Source organism: Nematolebias whitei, chromosome 14, assembly GCF_014905685.2.
Source record: "Nematolebias whitei isolate Nwh7 chromosome 14, NemWhi1, whole genome shotgun sequence".
Classification (NCBI taxonomy): Eukaryota; Metazoa; Chordata; class Actinopteri; order Cyprinodontiformes; family Rivulidae; genus Nematolebias; species Nematolebias whitei.
Genome location: NC_056511.1, coordinates 39157675 through 39178917, shown reverse-complemented (window position 1 = coordinate 39178917; position 21243 = coordinate 39157675). Strand labels below are relative to the sequence as shown.

Sequence of the window (21243 nt, the reverse complement as noted above, 5' to 3'; positions counted from 1 at the left end):
TATATATATATATATATATACATACATATATATATATACATATGTATGTAAAATGGTGGCCATCTTGGATTATGATGTGGTAACCCATCTTTTCATAGGAAACTTTCTTAAGCCTAGATGCAGTCACACAACAAAAACTGAACTCCTACTCGCTTGAATATCTTGCACCAAAAACAATAAAGTTTACTTCATTCTCTCTTTAATTCCAGTCCAGAAAGACACTCATCTCCAAAACTACAAACATTCATTATTCAAATCCCTCAGGGAGGGGGGGGACCTCGGCGTAGCTCTTGTTAACCTGGATAAAGCCCCTCCCTTGTGTTGCATTCGTCCCATGCCTGTGGTTATAAGGGGTTGCTGCCTAAATGGGACAATGTCACCCAAGGGCGACTGCATCGAGTCTGCAACGTGATCCAGATGATTGGACTGCCTGTTTGTGTCTCCTTTAGGAGCGGCAGAGACTGGAGACCATCCTGAGTCTGTGCGCCGAGTATAATCAAGATGACAGCGCCACAGAGCTGGTGAGGAGTGGGTTGCTGGGGGGCGCCAGAGGAGCGGGCTCAGAGACGGGAGGGGGGACGTATCTGCAGGGAGGTCAGAGGGTGAAGGAGGATGAGGAGATGCAGAGAGAGGAGTCTAGCAGCACGGAGAGCACACATCAAGAGGTGAAACACATTTTAAAGATGCTCCCTCCGTTCAACTGTTATTAAAAATAAAAAGTATTCTTTGATAAAGAAAACTTATAATTCTGCTCTCAGTGTGAAGAGCTGTTAGCCAGGCAGGAGCAGGTCTACCTGGAGGAGGAGCGGAAAAGGATCCTGGTCAGGGTTGATGGCCTGAAGCACAGAGTCGGTGAACTGGAGCAGCAGCTACAAGAGACCAAACAGGAGGTCCACACACACAAACACATCAGCCATGACAAACGAGGCGCTCGCACCGTCCCGAGCCTTTTCACCTTCAAGTGTTTATTTAGCTCAACGGCAGCTGTGTGTGTAGGTGGAGATGGAGCAGGCCCTGCTGCAGGCCGAGAGGCGTGCCGAGCAGGAGCAGGTGGAGGCGGAGAAGGAGATCATCTCTCAGCTGCAGCTCCAACTCTGCCAGCTGGACAAGACCACCCAGAGAGAGAAGGACAAGGTGAGGAAGCGGCGCAACCAACACCGTCAGCTGCACTTCAGCATCCGGGTTGGACTCGCTTCTTTCTGAAAGTGCAGGCTGGATTCACGTCACGGACATTTTTAATCAAATATCAGATTGCACCTCTCACTTGGTCGACTGTCTTAAATCACAAAGCACAACTTTTAAAAGAAATGTTTAATAAGGCAAATGGCTGAAATGTGGCTCAGCTGCTTCAGAAAAGCAGAAACCTCTTTTTTAAATCTCCCCAGCCCGTACTACCAGCCCTAACCTCTGCCTCCTACAATAACTTTGATCTGCTTTAACAGCTTTAGAGCACGACTGCATGCATTTTTAGTCCCTGATCCTTTTTTTGTTTCCCTTCCCTGGCGTGTCTGAATGTGAGCACACGTGTGTGTTTGTGTGTTTCTGTGTGTTTTTAGGGGAGAGCTAATGTGTCGGCTGAACGGAAGGTCCTGGAAAAGCAGAGGAATGAGTACAATGAGCTGAAGAGGCAGTTTGATAAGTGCCCTTTGTCTCTAAGGGAACAGTTACAGGAGCAGCTCAGCAGGGTCAGTGGTCAGTGAGTCCTATCACCCTGAACACCACAGAGCTGAAACGTGCACAGAAACAGCCACAGACGTAACTCTGACTCTGCTTTGAATCGCTCAGAGTGGCTCATAAACCTTCTTATCGTGCCTTTCTTCATTCTCCGCTGCTGCCTCTTGATAAATATGTACGGTCTGCAATCCTGCAGCAGACAAAGTGTTTCCCGCAGCAGTTTTGGTCTTCCTCATTATGGATGCTTGATGGTGGTTGTAGATTTTAGTAACAACTAATCCAGTTATTAACAGCTTTGCTCGAAGACAGGGGTCTGCAACCTGCGGCTCTAGGGCCACATGCGGCTCTTTGAGGCCTTGACATGAAATGTAATCACTTCACACACTTTGAATTTGTGCCGTTTTACTTCAAAATGGGAAACCTAATTAATGTTTTCCACAAACAAAAGGACTTGCACATTCCTGCAGAGTTCAGCGTTTCGATTCTTATCAAAATGAGTAAATTATAATTTTGTTCCCCTCTTTACATCAATATGGTCTTATATTTAGCCCTAAAATGTAAAAATATCAATAAATGCAAAAATTCATTAGCTGTTTTTGGTTGGAAATACCTCCTCTCTAACAAACTGGAAGCGGCCCATGAGCCAGCAGTTGATATTCTCAGTTGTAGCAGGTTTAAGGACTCCAGACACATTTTTTGTAGTGAACAAAGAGACAGAAACGGTTCTGTTTATTAAAAAAGTTGCAGACCCCTGCTTTAAGACCTTGCATGCGTTTAACCAACAACATTTCCAAACATCTACACCCTTTTGTTCGCACACCAAAATGGAAGTCGATACTTTACTTACTTTCAGATTATATTCAGCTCACAAGACGGACGGATGGAGATAACTTTTCACTCCACGACGGGAGACAAAAACAAAGACTACAAACATCACAAGCTAGCTCCAGAAAAAGCTATGTACATACATACAGAAGAAGTATAATGTATACACTTACTGTATATATTGCACTATTTCTCTATCAGCCACGAAAAGAAGAAAACAGAGAAGCACAAAGTGATGCTAATATTTAGATCAGTTATAAAGTCTTTAATAATAATGCTGTCTCGCACCATATGGTCTGATTTGATACCTTTCAGAGTCTGTGTTGTAAACTAAGCTACTATCCCATCAAACATTAGCTCAATGATCATAAAAGTGACCAATTATAAAACCATAAAGGAGCTGAAAGTCACATTTATATTTCATACGTCAATCCAGATTTTTCAGAACATATAGCTTCTGTTTTAAAAGGAGCAAAAAACAATTTTATAAAACACCTGAGATCTGTAGGTTTTTATAAATACTAAGAATTCACGATAATATCAGTATCAGCCGATATTAGCGATAAAGTTAAACATTGGACATCGGCCATTCCATCAAAATAACTCACGGATATAAAAGACGCCGTTTATTTACAGTATAAGGTGACGTTTTTGTATAACTCAGTGACAAAGATGCCCACAACATTATGACATCACGCGCGCCGTTGAGTTTAGATTTGTGAAAATTTACAAATTTGCACTGTTCGAGTGTTGTTAGTGTTAGAGTAAATGTCATGAATAAATCTGACATTAAACATAATCCATGTGTTACATCATTTTCAACCCCCTTTTTGGCAACTGCATTTGGTAGCAGGCCAAACTGACAATAATGTAGTATTTTAATTCCACAGGTAGTCTCTGTAAGTAGGTCTACGGGAAAATATCGGTATCGGTTATCGGCCAAATAAGTTTTAACATATCAGCATATCAGATATCGGCCAAAAATCCCATAGTGTGCATCCCTACTGTATTTCTAACAAATACAAAATCAAAGACAAACACTGGAAACTGCTCACTTGTACAGATTTGCATGAAGTTCATACAAAACATCTACTTGTTTGTTTCTCTTTTCTCATTTTTCCTATTTTATTCATATTTAAGCTTTGCACAGCTGGCTGGAAATAACCAACAAGTCTTGAGTGATTTTTGTCTTTTTTAGCCATATTTCAGCTGACACCTCTCATATATATATATATAAATATATATCTTAGCTTTATTTTTTTAAAGACTCGTGTAAATGCAGACATGCAGGTATTCGGTTTTAAGACGCACATTTATGAGTCAGATGCATAATTTGATTTTGTGCTTAACATTTTAAAAAGCCTATATTTAGACTATATTACTATTATTTTTAGGCATATTTAACAAAGACTGATGTTTAGCTGTCAAACGGTGTTGTGTCACATTCAGAATTTAAGCAAAACATGAATTTTTCAATGAACATCCTCTGAGCCGTGATGACGTTTTGGCTTCGTAGACCTGTTAATTCTCACTTTTTGCACTTTGAGAACAGTTTAGGATTATTTTAGCCTGATGGTTTTATAATCCTGCTGAGCCACAACTGTATGTGAACAGACAGCCGAAGCTCTGGAGTCTGGGACCAAACAGTTTGAGGAGCTGGAGTTCTGTCAGCTGGAGGAGGAGAGCAGTCTGGAGGAGAAGAAGGAGGCTCGGTGCTCGCAGCTCCTCCAAGAACGAGCCGAGTATCACTGCAGTGTGGCCAGAAGGAAGGTGGGTGCGCGTGCTGTAGGCAGCTGTGGAAACTCGTGAGCGCGTTCACGAGTTGATGCGTTTGTCCGTTCACAGGAGAAGATGGCTGCTCTTGAAGCTCAGGTGAAGCAGCTGGGGATGCAGGTGTCTCAAGACTGGGAGAAGATGGAAAGAGACAAGATGGCAGCGCTGCAGTTGCTACACAAGGTGGGGCTCTGCGTGTTCTTAAGAGTTCTCTGCACTGACAAAGATGTTTATACACAGTCAGGTAACATCTGTCCATCTGTCCATCCAGGAGCAGGACAGGCTGTGTGTCCTGGAGACCAGGTACCACACTCTGACAGGAGGGAGGAGCTTCCCAAAGTCCAGCAGCAGCATGAAAGAGGTGAGCAGGTCCACGTGAAACCTCACATCTCGACCTCCCACGCTAAAGAATTTTTACTGCAATCGCAGACTTTTGTTTGTTTGTTTGTTGTTTTTCACTCGGGCGAACTTTGTGAACAGGAGTTGCTTCACATCAGCGAACCTGACCTTGTTTATGTGGATGGTCCTCCTCATAGCCCCTGTCCCTCCTCTGCCTTCTCCTCCTCCTCCTCCCACATCCCCTCCCCTGATCTCTGTCCTGTCAGGCTGCAAGAGGTAAATCTGAACTAAATCCAGTTTGAAAAAGTAAAAACACATCCTGATCAATCCAGTGTTTTTCTTAAACTGGGCATGTTGTGTGTTCGCTGCTGTTAGCACGAAGCAGAAGGATTGCAGTGTGTGGTAGTAGGTCAGGTTAGGCCTTTTGTTTGTCCCCCCCCCCGTCGCAGAGCAAAAAAGGATCTGTGCATGTTGTGAGCACAATAACTTGAATAATAAGTCGTGTACCGACTTCCATTTTGGTGTGTGGCTGTATCTAGGCATAACAAAGGGTCTTATCAAAAACTGGGTTGCCATGTCAAAATGCAAGATGGCCACCACCATACACCATGTGTGTGTGTGTAAATCAGCCACCCCAAACATTTGAGGACATAATGCTTTCTAGTTTTATATTATTTTAAAATGCTTGCCTTAAATGAATGGGGTGGCTGAAGATTAATCTATGGTGGCCAAGGCCACCTTTGGCCACCCACTGTCTCCACACCTGGTGGTGGATAAAACTGCCCTCTGCACCACCTCTGAAACAAACAAACAAACAAACAAAAAACTCCCTCTGTTCTTCTCCACAGTGCAACTCCTCCCCACTTGAATATCTTGCAGTAAAAACATTTAGGTTTACTTACATTCCCTGTTGAATTCCAGCCCAGAAATACACTCATCACCAAAACTACAAACATTCACTATTCAAACCCCTCAGAGACGGGGACATCAGTGCACGTCTTGTTTGAATGGACTTCTAACATCCAGTCACAGCAGTTAGGATTCATTTCTAACGTATTTAGATGCAGATCTTCGTATTTTTCCTCGGTAAACTTGCGGCTGACTCTAAGCTTGAGACTGTATTCTTGTGATGGCTCCGACTGTTGCTGCAGGAGTACCTCAGGCTGTCTGATGTCTATAGGATGTACGGAAGTGCTTCCCTGCAGCCTCCCTCCTCCTCCCCCGCCGCTCTCCACTGCCTCTCCCTCACTGTGTCACCAGCTCTGCCCTGTGAGGTAGACGTCTTTCCTGCTCCTTGCCATGATCTGCTACAGCTCCAGATGTTCTTTGTCTCCAACCTCTGCTCTCTCTCCCTGCTGTGTCTTGTGTGAAGGAGTACATCACAGTCAGTCAGTTAAGCCAGATCTTTGGGATGCAGAGAGCTAACCCCTCCTCTTCCTCCTCTACTCCATCATTCCATCTTGCCTCGTCTGAATCTGCCTTCCCGGGTCACTTGGCTGCACGTGGCCCTTCCTCTTTTCTTTCTGCACAGGTTTGTCCTTCCTAGAAGCACTGAACTGCACCATCCACTGAACATCTAATCTTTGCTGTAGCTTGATACGGTTAAAAAAGACACGTTTGCCTTTCCTGCCTGTTTTACACCTTTTTTTTTAATTGGCTGAATGCTTTTGATCACCTCAGAGCCAGCCTGAGCTCAGCAGGAATGTAATGCCTCCCATTAATCTTGAGCGCTGGTACCAGGACATCATGGCTGCTGGAGATCCTCAGTCATGTCCTCCACCTCTGCCTGCAAAGTCTTTTTCCACACGCAGACACGGGCAGGTAAATTCACCTCTGCTCTCTTTGTATTGTCTTTATAAAGAGCACTAACAGCAAAGCAAAAACCTAACACCTTGTTCCTACGAGGAAATCTTGGTTATATGTTAGAAATGAGTAGTTATGGATCTAAGAAGTCATCTAAGAGTCAAAATGTTGGGGTGGTTTGTGAGCTGCCCACCTGTTAAAGGTAAATTTAGACTCAGAAACACAAGTTCACTGTGAAACCCTGAAAAGTAAGATTAGTATGTTTTGTTTCTTCTCGCAGATGTTGAAGTCCAGATCCGATGGCGAGGTTGGGCAGGGAAGCGCTCCGAGTTTCAGCGCTGCCATCCTGTCACACTCCGGCAGCGCGACGCATGAGAAAAACTCACCTTCCACGGTCAGTTTCACGCTTCTACATCATCACCGCACCTTGACAGCAGCTCACGGCGTGACGTTTTTGTGTTTTTCTTGGGGTTTATAGTTCATGCCGAGAGAGAAAAACCCATTAGACGTGGACTCCAGGAAACAAGTGGCTCTGCAGTGCAACGGTACTCCAGCCTGCTCACATCCATGCATCACTGTTGAACTTTAACTGCAGTCCTGGTGTGACTTTATATAGGAAGGGTATAAACTGATCAGCCACAACATTATGAACAGTTATGAAAGCTTTGCTTGAAATGAATCTTGTTCATCGGGGATCGGAGCTCAAGACCAATATTTATTTTTCTTTCTGCTGTTCCATCTTCAGAAGCCATCCTCCTCCATCTCTGTCCTCTTCATCCTCTGTCCTCACTCCATCTACCTCCATGTCCTCTCTAACTGCATCCATACATCTCCTCTTTGTCTTTTTCCTGGCAGCTGCATTTCTAACATCCTTCTACCAATATACCCACTGTCCCTCCTCTGGACATGTCCAAACCATCTCAGTCTGGCCTCTCAAACTTTATCTCCCAGTTGTTCAACCTGTGCTGTACCTCTGATGATCTCATTCCTATTCTTATCCATCCCTGTCACTCCTAAGTAGAATCTCAAAGAAACATACCGTGTCAAGGCTGGTTTAAATAAAGTCAATAAAGAAGTTATTTTCCTACAGAAACTTTGCACACGCTTAAAATATGGATTCTTTCACCATTCTTGATCAGTATGCCAACTTTCAGTCAATTACAAGTTTATTTGAACCCCTAAAAAGCAGTCATCTGGTAATGAAATGAAATGTTTAGCATTGCTCTCTTCACCCGTCTGTAGTTTTTCTGTCTGGCTCCTCACCAGTGATTCTGATCTACCGATAGCAATGACCTGCCTCCATCAGTAGAGGGTGATGTAAGCCTGCGTTGTGCACTCTCTTTTTTCCACAGATCCCTCTCCGACAGTTCATCACTCCATCCTGCATCATCAGTCGCCACCGGGTGGTAACCAGGCCTACGACACCCTGAGCCTGGAGAGCTCAGACAGCCTGGAGACGAGCGTCTCCACCGGCAACTCCATCTGTGCCCCGGAAAGGTGAGAGGCTGGAAAAAAAAGGAGCAGTCGGCTCTGTTTCCATGGGAACACCCAAATCTGCCCCCTCGCTTAGAGGAAAGGTCACCGTGCTTTGTTCCCGCGACAAACTCTTTTGTTACACGTGACTATGCTGGCTGTTGCCATGCCAACCCACTCAAGTTTTGAAGTTCACATTACTGGCGTTAATGGGGAAGCCGTGTTGCTCTTGCTTCCCCGCTGCTTCCCAGTGTTTGGTTTCCAGGCATGTATGTTTACCTTTTTCATCCCGAGCCTTGTCACAGCCGTGTAATTGATGCAACTTCCCCTTTGTGTGTTGTAGCTCCTGTGGGCTGGAGGCCCAGAGGATAGAGGAGATGGAGAAGATGCTGAAGGAGGCGCAGCAGGAGAAAGCCAGGCTGATGGAGAACAGAGTGAGTTCACAAGTTTACTGCTGCCGAGTTTTGACTCGAAAGCCTCAGAATTTACACGACTGCACGTCTGATCACTCACTTCACCCCCTTCAAGTGTCGGGAATATTTACAGTTCCTGACATTTTAGTCCAAAACAATGATTTGTGAAGTTGTTCCAGTTGATTTACTTGTTTGTGTTTATCAGTAAACCCTAACGGAGCTCCCAGACACGGATAAACTCGCAGAAAGAATTTGAACATGTGTTGTAGTTTTCCCCAAAATATGATGGAAAAGCTGTAAAATAAAAAAGTCCAGACATGTGTGAGAATAAAGAGCACAAAACGATTGAACCAGTCGTGTTGCCGTGTGTTTCAATGGTACTTACTGTGAGTGTTACACATCACTCAGGATCGGTGAGCTCTGGAAGTACCGTATTTTCCATCGTACACGCTGCACCGCCGTATAAGTAGCATCAGTCCAAATATGTCTAATAAGGTAGAAAAAAAAACATAAATATGTTGCTTCGCCGTATAAGTCACATCTATTATGCGTCACCGCTGACAACTTGGAAATGTGTGCCGGTGTTGTGCCAAAAATTGATTGACTGCCAAATGGCGGTTCATTACTCCAGCAGGTGTCAAATCAAGGTCAGCAGTTAAGATGCTTGTCCGGGACGTTCCTGTAGATCGCTGTATAATAGTTTGTTGACAGACGTATATCGTGCCATATTCAATATTCTTCATACTTTTCCTATGAATAAGGGAATGTGTTCACTAATATCAGGCAAATTAATGTTTTACCTGTTTAAATGTTCTCATATGTTGTCAAAAATTACTAACTGAATTTGCACTTTGTACATAAAGTGTGTAATATTGTGAAAAACTCTAAATGTAGGTATTTGGTTTACAAAAAGGTGGATTAAAGGGAATATTCATAGTTTTTATAGGTTACACTCTTCAGTTATCGTTAAAAGTGGTTCTATTTTGTTCTTTTGCACTTAATTTGTCTGAATAGAGTGAATGATTTATTCAACATATTTGAGAGTTTATGTCTCTGTGACGTTTGGACAAAGATCCTGTGACTGAAATGTTCTTGTAAATTGATCCTGCAGCTTTAATGCTGTGCAGGATTCGGCATACGTTTAAGAAACTGTTGTGCAAAGTATTGTTTTCCTTATCAGCAAACAGTTCTGTAAATATTAATTTAATATTGATGTTTGCGTCAAGAGAACTTTTATTTGCAGTGCATAAATGAACACCAAGTCTCATCTAAAACTATCACAATAACTTTGTTTTACATTTATGTAAAACGAGTGGTTTTTCCATTCGATATGTGAAAACAGTAAAAAACTTAATTTATCTCCGCTGAGAGGAGAGCGGGTGGAACTTTGAGTTGAAGTGCGAGACGTCGAAGTGAACAGCGAGCTTCAGATATGGTGAAATGAAGCCGTAAAACATTTAGTTTATCTTTGTAATTTCATCTTTATGTTGAAATAAAGCAGGCATGTGAGTAAATGTCTGAAAGCTGCAAAGGATCATTTTACATCAGCAAAGCTTCCCCCCTGCACACTCAGACTAAAGGGAGAGATTTTACAAAACCCTGGATTGGGACTCCAATTCTCCTGCGTCTTCTGACAGTCACCTGCTTTGTTTTGCAATATTTGCCTTCCATTAACATATTTCCCCATCTCCCTTTTCCCCCTTCCATTATTATTTCTTCTCTGCGTCTGTTCTTTCGTTCCCCTGTCCCGACGCTCCCAGGAGAGGGAGGTGCAGGCTCGGCGGCAGATGTTGGAGGAGGAGCGGAGGAGGCGAGAGGAGGCCGAGAGGAGGCTTCAGGATGAGGCGGCCCACAGGCGGAGGCTGGTGGAGGAGGAGGTGAAGATGAGAGAGAAACACTTCTCTCAGGTCAGTGGAGCAGCGGGAGGAGGATGAGAGGCGAGACGTTAAAAGGAGGCTGGGTGTAAAAAGAAGATCAAAGATCGTCAGAGAAAGGAGGGGAGGGTGAAGGGAAAACAAAAAGAAACCAGACAAACATTTTATTTTTTATTAAGTTTTAAATGTGGCTGAATTAAGTGGCTGAACAAATACGGAACTGACTCGTGTCCGCATGGTGATTTTTTTTTTTTAAAGATCTTTAAACTTTAAAGTGTCTGTGACATCAAATTTCAGCAATGAATCTGAATACATTTATCAAAAGATATCATTAATAACGTATTGCAAACACAATTTCACACCGCTGAGCTGAGCAGTCGTTTTGATATTCGCATGCGCAGCAACAGGAAGTGATGTCAAAGGGGAACGCCTGCATGTAAACAGAGCGTTGCTACAATGGCTAACAACACAGGCAGCAGAGAGGAATCTGACGTTTCTTTAGATTATTTTGAGTCTCTATCAGAGAAAGATGACAAAAAGTCATAGTTCAGATAATATTTAATCAACAAAGACCAGGAAGTTCCCGTTTTTAAAAGAGTTCCCCTTTGATGTCACTTCCTGTTTCACTTTGGCTGCACTAAGTTCAAAAGAAAATCTGCCAGTTACATAACAAAATGGGTAAAATCATGTGTATCATGCTAAATTTCCTAAATATTCGGACGATTCCTTGCACTTTTTGTGACATTTTGAAATGAATAAATAAATTAATAAAATGAGTGTGTCTAAAGTTGATCAAAAAGCCCCAAAGTACTTAGCACACAACTCTTCAGATCTAAGTCAACGTGTGACTTGAGTACAGGAACCCACTCAGGCTCAGTGCTACACATTTATTATAAAAAATAAAAATATATCACATATTTAAAAATCCAGTCAGAAAATGCTTGTTGTATTTAGCTTATGTGACAACATGTAGCTCAGCTATGTTTGTGTGTCACTGACTGCTTTGTTAATTAAATATTCTGCTAAAGATGCTTTCAAGGCTTTGTTCCTTTTGGAATTATTATAATATAATAATGGCATAATTTACCAGCAACAGTTAGTCTAATTCAGTCATACAAACATTAACTGGTCAAAAAAAAAAAAAAAAGAGTTTAAACCTGACAGGAAATGTCTTTTTGTTGATAAAAGCAAGTTAAAGTCAACAAAATCTTTGTTTTCACGTTTCAAAATATATGTTGTTGTTTTTAATTTTGTTTTTTTATCATATAATTATGTTGTGGGCCAAATGGAGATGGACTAAGGGCCACCTTTGGCCCTCGAGCCATGCTTTGCTCATATGTACACTTCTGGCACCTGCAGCACCAAACGGTACACAGAGATTGTTGGAAACTACTGAATCCATAAAGGTATCATTATTGGATGACTTGAGTGGTCTGAAGGTGGGCAGAATGATGACAAAATTAAAAATACTTTACTGCCGATTTTATCTCAACTTTACGGCTCTGAACAGGAACTCATAGGTTTGAGCATATTTCACCGGTTTTATCCTCCCTTCACCGGCTCCCTGTGGGTCACAGAATAGATTTTAAATTTCTCCTGCTGGCCTATAAATGCTTAAATGGCCTCGTCCTCGGGCGCTGAGATCATCTAATCAGCTGCTTTTGGTCATCCTGGAAACCAGGATGAAGATCGGAGGAGATGGGGCTCCTACACTCTGGAACAATCTGCCCCTCCAACATCACTTCCTGTTTTTAAATCTCTTCTTAAAGCACACCTCTTTTCACTGACTTTTAACCCAGTGTGAGTTGTTTTAGTATTTTATTGTTCTGTACTCTTTATTTTCTTCTGATGCTTTTAAATTAATTAGTTGTTTTTTTAAATCTCTGCCTTTGTCTTTTATTGTTCAACACTTTGGTAAAAGTTTTTAAATGTGCTTTATGAATAAATTTTACTTTGACTAAACTTAATTGTTTGAATACCGATGTGAATTTTCCTATAGTAGAAATACCTGCAGTTAGCAGAATGGGAGAAAACACAAGTCAGACTGGTTCAAAACAACCAGTTACACTGAATAAAGACCATGAACGAAGCTTTAATTTGGAATAAAGGACTCATATTAGAGATTTAAATCCCTTTATTTGTTTGCATTGTTTTGTCCATCTGTATATTCCATTTAATGGAGACTATCCCAACAGTCCAACACATAAAGAAAACAATCCCAGTCACTGAACTGTTCAGAAAGGGTTAATCAGCTAAACCTAACTATCCTCCCAAATTAAAATACAAAGATTTTCTTTAAATACTAGTCAAAGAAAAGTTTAATTCAACGCAGCGTTTAGAATTTTTTTTTTTCCACCACAGGCTCGTCCAATGACGCGTTATCTGCCGAACCGCAAGGAGGAGTTCGACCTGCGAGCGCACGTGGAGTCGTGTGGCCACAGCATCGACACCTGCCCCTTCGTCATCCTCACAGAGAAGATGTGTAAAGGCCACCTGGTGAAGATGGGCGGGAAAATCAAGTCGTGGAAGAAACGCTGGTTCGTTTTTGACCGTCTCAAGAGGAACATCTGTTATTACATCGGTGAGGAGTGTCAGTTTTAAATAACACGCATTTGTTTTTGTGTTTTAATAGTTTATTAGATAATTGGACTTTTTGTTTTGGACCTTACATAAGTCACGCATGTTGAGAGGTTAGCCTCATGCAAACCTCCAGCATGTACAAAATTGGGTTTCAGAGAAAATTTTAACACATTTCTGCCATTTCGGGTTCTAAAAGCCCAAACTGTTCACATTTTACATTATATTGTTCTGTTATGTAAACTACAGAGAACTGGGGACGTTTGTTTCGCTTGTGACCTTTAGAGTGAACAAATCCTGTAATTTAGTGCCATGTTTTAAAATTCCTACTCAGGCAATAAACTCAGGATTTTGTTATTTTTTTTTTAAATTAAGTAACTAAAATGAAAACGGTGCAGAGAGTTGTGACTTTTGTCCGGGTCGTGGGACTCTGGACCTTTCCCTTGAGGAGTTGCGAAGAGGGTCATGGGAGTTTGACTCTAGTCTACATGTTTTGTGGATCTGGAGAACACTTATGACCGTGTTCACGAGGAGTGTTGTGGTAGAATGGCGGGTGGGGGGCACTTTTAGGGGCCATCCAGTCCCTAAATAATATAAAGCAAGTGATGTCTCAGCACCCTTGGCAAAGGGTCAAGCTTGTTCCCGGTGCAAGTTGAACCCCACCAGTGCTGCCTCCTGTTTCCCCATTTTGTTCGTGGTCAGGCTCTGAAGGTGCAGTTGTAGAGGAGAGGGTGTCTGGTCTGGGAACCTCTGCTTTTGGTAGATAATGTGGTTCTGTTGGCGTCTTTAAGCCACGACGTTCAGCGTGCACTGGGACGGTTTGCAGCCGAGTGTGGAGCAGCTGAGATGACAGTCAGCTCCTCTCCGTCTGAGGTCAGGTTCTGACTCACTGGGGTTAATAATCCAAATCCTCACACTGAATCAGGACTCATATGAGTTGGAGGTTTCTATTAACCTGGATCCTCCATGTTCTCTGGCAGACTCAAGTAAAATCCACGAGTTATGACTTGCCAAAAAAACAAACAAACAAAAAAAACATTGTGGGTTTAGATTAGTTGGCTTAGAGTCCTTGGAAATGATGCGGACTCAGATGAGTTGGGATCCTTAACGTCTACCACCATAGCTTCTTTTTTGGAGCAGCGTGATTAAAGTGAGTCAAATGAATCACATGCCTTTAGTGAGTGACTCAGATTAACCTGAGATTCACCAGCTCTAACTGGTCTGTCTAAGTTGCAACTCTTCCCTTTAGCCATGAGACATGAATGATCAAAAAATGACATCCAGAATACAACTGACTAAAAATGAGCTTCCTCTGTTGGGTGCCCAGCCTTAGAGATGAGGTGAGGAGCTCCATCATCCAGGTGAAGCTTGGAGTAGAACTGATGCTCCTCTGCATCAACAGGAGTCAGCTGAGGTGGTTTGAGTGTCTGATTAGGATTCCTTCTGGGTGCTTTTCTCTGAAGGTTTATGGGTACTGGGAAGAGACCCTCAGGGCAGACCAAGAACTTGTACAAGGGATTACACAATTATTTTCTGTGGCTTAGAGAGTGTCACTGGGGAGAGGGGTTCCCACTTAGACCTCCACAAGCAGGCCACAGATAAGCTGCAGAAAAATGCACAGTTGACTGTTGCAAATATGGTGAAAACACAAGGCCCAATGAAAAGATCCAGTAAAACAAGGGATCCCTGAAATGTGCTTTTGAAGCTAAAAAAATAAATAAAAAGACAGACCTCTGAAAACAATTTTGTTGTTAAAAGCCCAACCAGTTCCAGCTTTACAGAACAAATACCAAAATATTAAGTACTATGTGTTGTTGTCATTGTATGTTCCCATGGTGAAATTAGTTCTCTGCATTTAACCCATCACACCTGAGATACACCCAGGTGGAGCAGTGAGCAGCTATGTAGGTGCCCGAGGAGCAATTAGGGATTAGGTGTCTTGCTCAGACACCACAGCATGTGGGAATGGCTGAGGATTGAACCTGGGTCTTTCGGGTCCTGAGTCAGCTGCCCTACCTCTTCCCCATCTCGACCCCGTTTTCAGGGTCATCTGGGGGAGGAGAAGTCTGCCTCGCATGAAGGAGTTTCAGGATCTCGGCGTTTTGTTCCTGAGCAATGGCAGGATGGATCTACAGATTGGGGCCTTGTTCTCAGTATTGAGGCTGTTGCTTCGGTTGGTTGTGGTGAAGAAAGAGTTAAGTTGAAAGGCACAGATCTGGATTTACTGGTGTGTCTGCATTCCAACCTTGACCTGTGGTCATGACGTTTGGATCATGACGGAAAGAACGAGATCCTGGATCCGTGCAGCTGAAATGAGCTCCCTCCGTAGGGTGGCCGGGTTCAGCCTTAGAGGTAGGGTGAGGAGCTCCGTCATCTGGGGGGAGCTCGGAGTAGAGCCGCTGCTCCTCCGCATCGAAAGGAGTAAGTTGAGGTGGTTCATCTGATTTGGATTCCTCCTGGATGCCCCTCTTTGGAGGGTCTTCTGGGCATGTCTCACTGAGAAGAGGTCCCGGTGAAGACCCAGACCTCTGAAGGGACTGTGTCTCTGACCTGGGAACACCTCTGGGTCCACCAGGAGGAGCTGGAAACGGTGGCTGGGACACTGGGAGGCCTGGATTTCTCTCCTAGACCTGTTGCCTCTGTGACCCGACTACGGGTAAGAGGTAGAAGATGGATGGAGAAGAACAAATACATTTGGTATTTGAAATGAATCCTAGTCTGTTCACAAAATAAACAGGTCTTCACATCAGAATGGAGTTACTTTAATTTTACAGTTGATGAAGGTTCCTGTTGGGGTTTTTTCTCAGTTCTAGTCGTGGTCCTCTTTCCACCGATCCAAGTCGTGAACTTTCGGTGCAGGTTTGTTCCTGTTCACCAGATAAATTCAGTTCAAACATGAGCGCTGAGACTCCGGAGGACATCAGCCTCACGACGTCTTTATTCCTGCTGAACTTAATTAAACCACCGGCTGGCTTTTGATCCGTGTTCCTTTGTGCTCAAACTTTAGTCCGTGTGTTTAACTTCGTCTTTTACCAGTTTGAAACAAGAGTTGTTTTCAAGAGCTGTTGAAGCGTTATCTTCCAATCAAAGTTCAAAACAGAACCCGAGCATGTTTTTATTACTGGCACCCCGGCTCTTTTTTTTTTTTTGCTCCTCTCTCCATTCACTTGCCAAGCCCTTTCACCCCCTCACTCCTGACGAAGATGATGGTGATGACGGTGATGAAATAAGATGCAAGAGTTTCTCTAGATGTGTTTTTCTTGGGGAGGAGGCTAGCTCCTGGCTTGTTCGTGACTAATGAAACGAAGCTCACATTTCAAAAACATTTATCTCATTACTAAGCAGATTTGACTTTTGGAAAAGTAAAAATAAAAAAATGAAGTGAAGAATAAATTTCAAAAGATTGCCTTTAATTGTTAGTGGATTTGTTTCTCCGCTGGGCCCATCGTATTACATGAGGAGCGAAAGAAGACCAGTGTTTGTGAACGAGGCTGGGCTCCAGAAAGTGTTTTTGAAGGAACGTCAGAAGTACTTCTTTACTTTTAAATGCCCGCAGTTCGGCCCCGAACCACAAAAACCCATCAGCTCAGTGCAGCTCAACGACGAACGGAGAACGGACAGAAGGTCTGACCTGCTTTAAGCCAAGTTTTAAACAAGAAGATCAAAAGTGATATCCAAAATATCCAGTTTCTTTTCAACATTTATACAAATTTACATCCGCGCCAGCAGCCAAAAGGCAACTAAAGAGGGAGGGAAAAGAGGCAACTTTAGAAGAGAAGGAAACAAGTCAGATTCAAAGGATGGTGAAGACTTCAGGCATCGCTTGAAATAGACTCACACTTTTAATTAACTTTTACCTCCACACAGTTCTGCTCACACCTGTTCATGGGTTTCTGGGAGAAATACCTTTTTTTTTTTATGTGTCTGACCTCTTCATCTAAATGGTGAACCTCAAAACATTAGAATATTGTGGAAAGGTTTTACGTTTTTATTAATCATTTCAGAAAGTGAGTGAAATATTTCAAACCTTTATGTCTTGTAATTTTGATGATCATGTCTTATAAATAATTAAAAAAATTAAACCGAGTGTCTCAGAAAATGAGAATATTCCACAGGCAGCTTTTGGTACTTTTGTCAGTGTGGGCAGGAGACAAGTCCTGCTGGAAAATGAAACCAGCATCTCCATAAAGCCCATCAGAAGGAAGCATGAAGCGTCAGTGGACCAGTACCAGCAGAGGACATGGACCCAAACCATCACTGACTGAACTTCTCTCTGGACTTCGTGTGTGGATTCTGGACTTCTCCACTCTTCCTCCAGACTCTGGGACCTTGATCTCCAAATGACATGAACATTTACTTTAATCTGAAAAGAGGACGTTGGACCACTGAACAACAGTCCAGTTCTTTGTCTCCTCAGCAGGTAAGACGCTTCTGATGTTGTCTCTGGTTCAGGAGTGTCTGGACTTGAGGACTGAGACATTTGTAGCTCATGTCCAGGAGTTAATCAGCTGCTCAGGGTGAGACATCATGAGTTTACAACCTCTTCACAATATTCTAATTTTCTGAAACATAAAACATCATTATTTTTAAGCCAAAATCATCCAAATGACAAGAAATAAAGACTTGAAATATTTCACTCTGTGTAATTAATCTATATAAAATATGAGTTTCACTTTCGGAAATGATTGTTTTTTTTTTTTGTACCATTTTCTATTTTTTTTTTTTAGACACACCTGTAGTATTCCTGTTTTGACTGCCTGAGAATAAGAAATAATTCAGTGAAGGTACAATAAATATATAAATGTATCTAGTTTTAACTTTTGAATTGCTGATAATTAAAAGTAGAGGGTCTAAATTGTATTTATTTAATTCATTTTCAATAAAAACAAAAGGGATTAATGATGGACTTTTCTTTCTGTCCACATACAATAACAAAGAGGACAAAAGTCAAGTAAAACAATCACGACAACAAATTACCGTGTGTGTGTGTGTGTGTTAAATGTTCTTTATTTTATCCATCTAGAGAATTTAGATATTTATTTTTAACATATATTTAACGGAGTGTACATTTAAATGTTCTGTTTATTCCTGTTTGAGAACACAGTAAATGTTGTAAACGTCAGATTATTTGATTTGTGTGCCGTCGCTCCGCTGTTCCTCAGATATTTTCCGTCAACCGGGACTTGATCCTCCTGCTTGCTGCCGGGGCTGGCAGCTCTTGTGTCAGAGCTACAACTGTGATGTGTCTTAATCTAATGTTTCCTCCGTTTCTGCTCTCAGACAAGCATGAGACCAAGCTGAAGGGGCTCATCTACTTCCAGGCCATTGAAGAGGTTTATTATGATCATCTACGCAGCGCCGCCAAGGTAACCCTGTTCCTCCAAACACTGGACTTCACCGACGGCTCTAAACATGAAAGATGGTCCTGAATTCATCAGTGAACTCAGAGACGAGCATCGAGCAGAGATTTAATCAAGTTTAATACGACTGAACGCCTAACATTAACACATCCATCCATCATCCATCCATCATTCACCATCCATCATCCATTTATCCATCATACATCCATCATTCACCATCCATGATCCATTTATCCATCATACATCCATCCATTCATCATCTATTATCCATCAAGATCTATGGATCATCATCCATCCATCCATTATCCATTATTTACCCATCATCCATCCATCATCCATCCACCATCATCCCTCCATCATTCATCCTCCATCCATCATCCATCCATCTTTCATCCATCATCCATCCATCACCCATCCATCATTCATCCACCATCCATCCATCCATCATCCGTTTATCCATCCATTCATCATCTATTATCCATCATCCATCAAGATCCATGGCTCATCATCCATCCATCCATCCATCCATCCATCATTTACACATCATCCATCCATTATCCATCAATTCATCCATCATTTATACATCATACAGTCATCCACCCATCCGTCTATACATCATCCATCCATCATCCATCCATCAATCATCTATCATCCATCCATCCAGTAGATACACTCAGTTAAGAACAAGCCTTTATTTTTTTCCAAGTATTCTAATAATATTGTGAGTAAATCAAACTTTGAATCAAACTTTGAAAATGCTGGCAAGTCTTATTTAATCACCTGTTTTTTTTATTATTATTATTATTATTATTATCTTTAGTGTATATTTCTACTTTTGAACTGGTATATTTTTGTATTTTTTATTTATTTTATTGTTTGGTGTTAACCTGATTGAAATGAAATACAAGTATATCAATAAACTGTTTGTTTGCACTCAAAAAGACAGACTGAAACACTTTAACTCGATTGTATTAAACTTTTAGGTGATATTGATTCTAACTTTATAAAAAAAAAATGCAACAAGTACAACTTTTGGTGAAATAAAGTGTTTTTTTTTCTGCGATGCAGAGCCCCAATCCATCTCTGACCTTCTGTGTGAAAACCCACGACCGACTTTACTTCATGGTGGCTCCGTCTCCAGAGGCCATGAGGATCTGGATGGATGTCATAGTGACGGGTGCAGAGGGCTACACGCAGTTCATGAGCTGAGAGGCCGCCGGGGGACATCGGGTTTGGATGATGGTGGAGACGGAGCGAGGGATCAGATGTTTGCAACCTGATCCCACGCCCTGACGGTGTGGGACTCATTGATCTCACGAGAAGCCCGACGCCTTCCAGTGAATGAGGGCTAAATGAGGACAGAGGTGCAGTTAAGATCTATTTATAGCTCAGCAATGAGTTTAACACAGATATATACAGAAACATTTATAGTTGGAGCAGATATCGGTACATCTACGAACAATGAAGCCAAAACGTTTAATCACTACAATATACTTTGTGAAAATTCAGGTGAAACAAATTCAAGGTTTCTTAAATTTTTTTAAAAAACTGTTTACAACTTTAAACCAGATACACACTTTCAGTGTTATCACAATAACCTCTTTTGATACATTTCTACTTTTGTTTCCTGATTTTTGAAGCTTTTTAAGTTAAAAACTAAATACTTAAACCTACTATTTTATCCGAAGCATCATGTCCAACAAACTGAGTTGAACGTTTTTTGTGCCAAAGATCTACGAATGACTTTTACAATATTATTGTTAATATGTATATTCACATGTCGTTCCAGGAGCTTTTCATGCATAACTGAGCAGTACATTGTATTTACTTTATATAAGGAGGGTTTCAGTAAAAGCATAAATGTTAATGATGTATTGATATTCTAAAACACTGTTAAATAAATATACTGATAAGATGTGTTTTATTTTGACATGTTGGTTAAACCGAGCACATTTACAAACCTTTTCTTTGCTTTCTTAATTAGCACCTCTCACAAACGGCTTGTTAATTAGAAGCCTTCGTAACGAGCTGCTAACTTTCACCGAGGCGTTCTCTTTACCCACACAAGAACACTCGGCTGGTTCAGCGACTTAATTGGTTCGTTACCTCTGATTATTTACAGAAGCTGGAGCGGAGGTGCCAGAAATACTTCACGTATTTGTGTTTCCGGGGCCGCCCGATTAATTATAGCTTGTCTGCGGTAGGTGAGCTACACGAAGAAGAAACATGAAATTACGTGCAACATGTATGATTCAACAGGGAGAAATTTGAAACCGCACATGCATGTCCCATAAAATAGTTCTTATCTCTTTACAGGTCCTTGCCCTTTTTTCAAACCACAGTTTTAAATGATGATTTTTAATGATGCATTCAGGGTGCATGGGTTATTTATCCTCCTGCAGTAATCAGTGGAATATTTAGCAGCTGCGCAGGTAAATAAAAACACAGATTGCTCCTGACAGGTGCTGATTAGATTCAGCAGTTGAAATGTTAATCCCCAATTCCCCGGCCGAGGTGAAAACCTTTATGAAAATGAACCCCCTCTCCCCCACTCCCTGCGTTTTGCGCAGGTAAAGGCTTCAAACATCTCGGGCCTTTGCATTTCTCTGACCTTGGGAGAGATTTTGCACGTGTGCTGCCGTTCGGTGCGTCTCCCTCCCGGCTGCATGAGAAGCAGATCTTTAAGAGGCCGATGCGAGCTCATTACCGCGGCGACGAGCATGAGTGACACCTGGCCTTATTGTTGGTGAAATATTAATGAGCCACGGGTGATCTCCCGCTCACTTTCACACGAGCGGACCGGCCCGTTCCCCCACCCCTCCTGGATCTTCATCTCACGAGGCAGACTAAATTTGTCAGTATTGATGGAAGCTTGTCTAAAAACAACCTGCTGATGAAATGGAGGCTTCGCCACGCGTCAAAATCACCCACATCCTTCACAACGCTTTGCTGCGAAAGCGTTCGTTATTTAGACGTCTTCGTATCCCCGTGTGAGTTCAGATTAATTTAGATTAAAGATGAGAAATCTGTTGCCCAACCCCAAACACCCCCCCTCCATGTCTCTCAGCACACACACAGAAATACAGATAAAAGCATCTTTCATTAAAGCAGCAGCTTCACTTCCTGCTTTGA

The 21243-nt window shown here is 42.1% G+C and overlaps 1 protein-coding gene across 1 annotated transcript in view; it reads left to right on the top strand.

Moving 5' to 3' along the window:
- Positions 1–19691, top strand: part of phldb1a (pleckstrin homology-like domain, family B, member 1a) — a 43840-nt gene extending 24149 nt beyond the window's left edge. The window contains exons 7-25 of the mRNA XM_037688107.1: positions 450–665; positions 759–890; positions 997–1134; positions 1557–1685; positions 4114–4269; positions 4345–4455; positions 4544–4633; positions 4753–4887; positions 5763–5885; positions 5984–6142; positions 6292–6432; positions 6695–6808; positions 6893–6959; positions 7767–7911; positions 8231–8321; positions 10061–10207; positions 12536–12755; positions 18032–18117; positions 19180–19691. Of these exons, the coding sequence (XP_037544035.1) occupies positions 450–665; positions 759–890; positions 997–1134; positions 1557–1685; positions 4114–4269; positions 4345–4455; positions 4544–4633; positions 4753–4887; positions 5763–5885; positions 5984–6142; positions 6292–6432; positions 6695–6808; positions 6893–6959; positions 7767–7911; positions 8231–8321; positions 10061–10207; positions 12536–12755; positions 18032–18117; positions 19180–19320 (2541 nt within the window). The 3' untranslated portion in view covers positions 19321–19691. The remainder of the gene's footprint in view (positions 1–449; positions 666–758; positions 891–996; positions 1135–1556; positions 1686–4113; positions 4270–4344; positions 4456–4543; positions 4634–4752; positions 4888–5762; positions 5886–5983; positions 6143–6291; positions 6433–6694; positions 6809–6892; positions 6960–7766; positions 7912–8230; positions 8322–10060; positions 10208–12535; positions 12756–18031; positions 18118–19179) is intronic.
- Positions 19692–21243: the final 1552 nt, after the last annotated feature.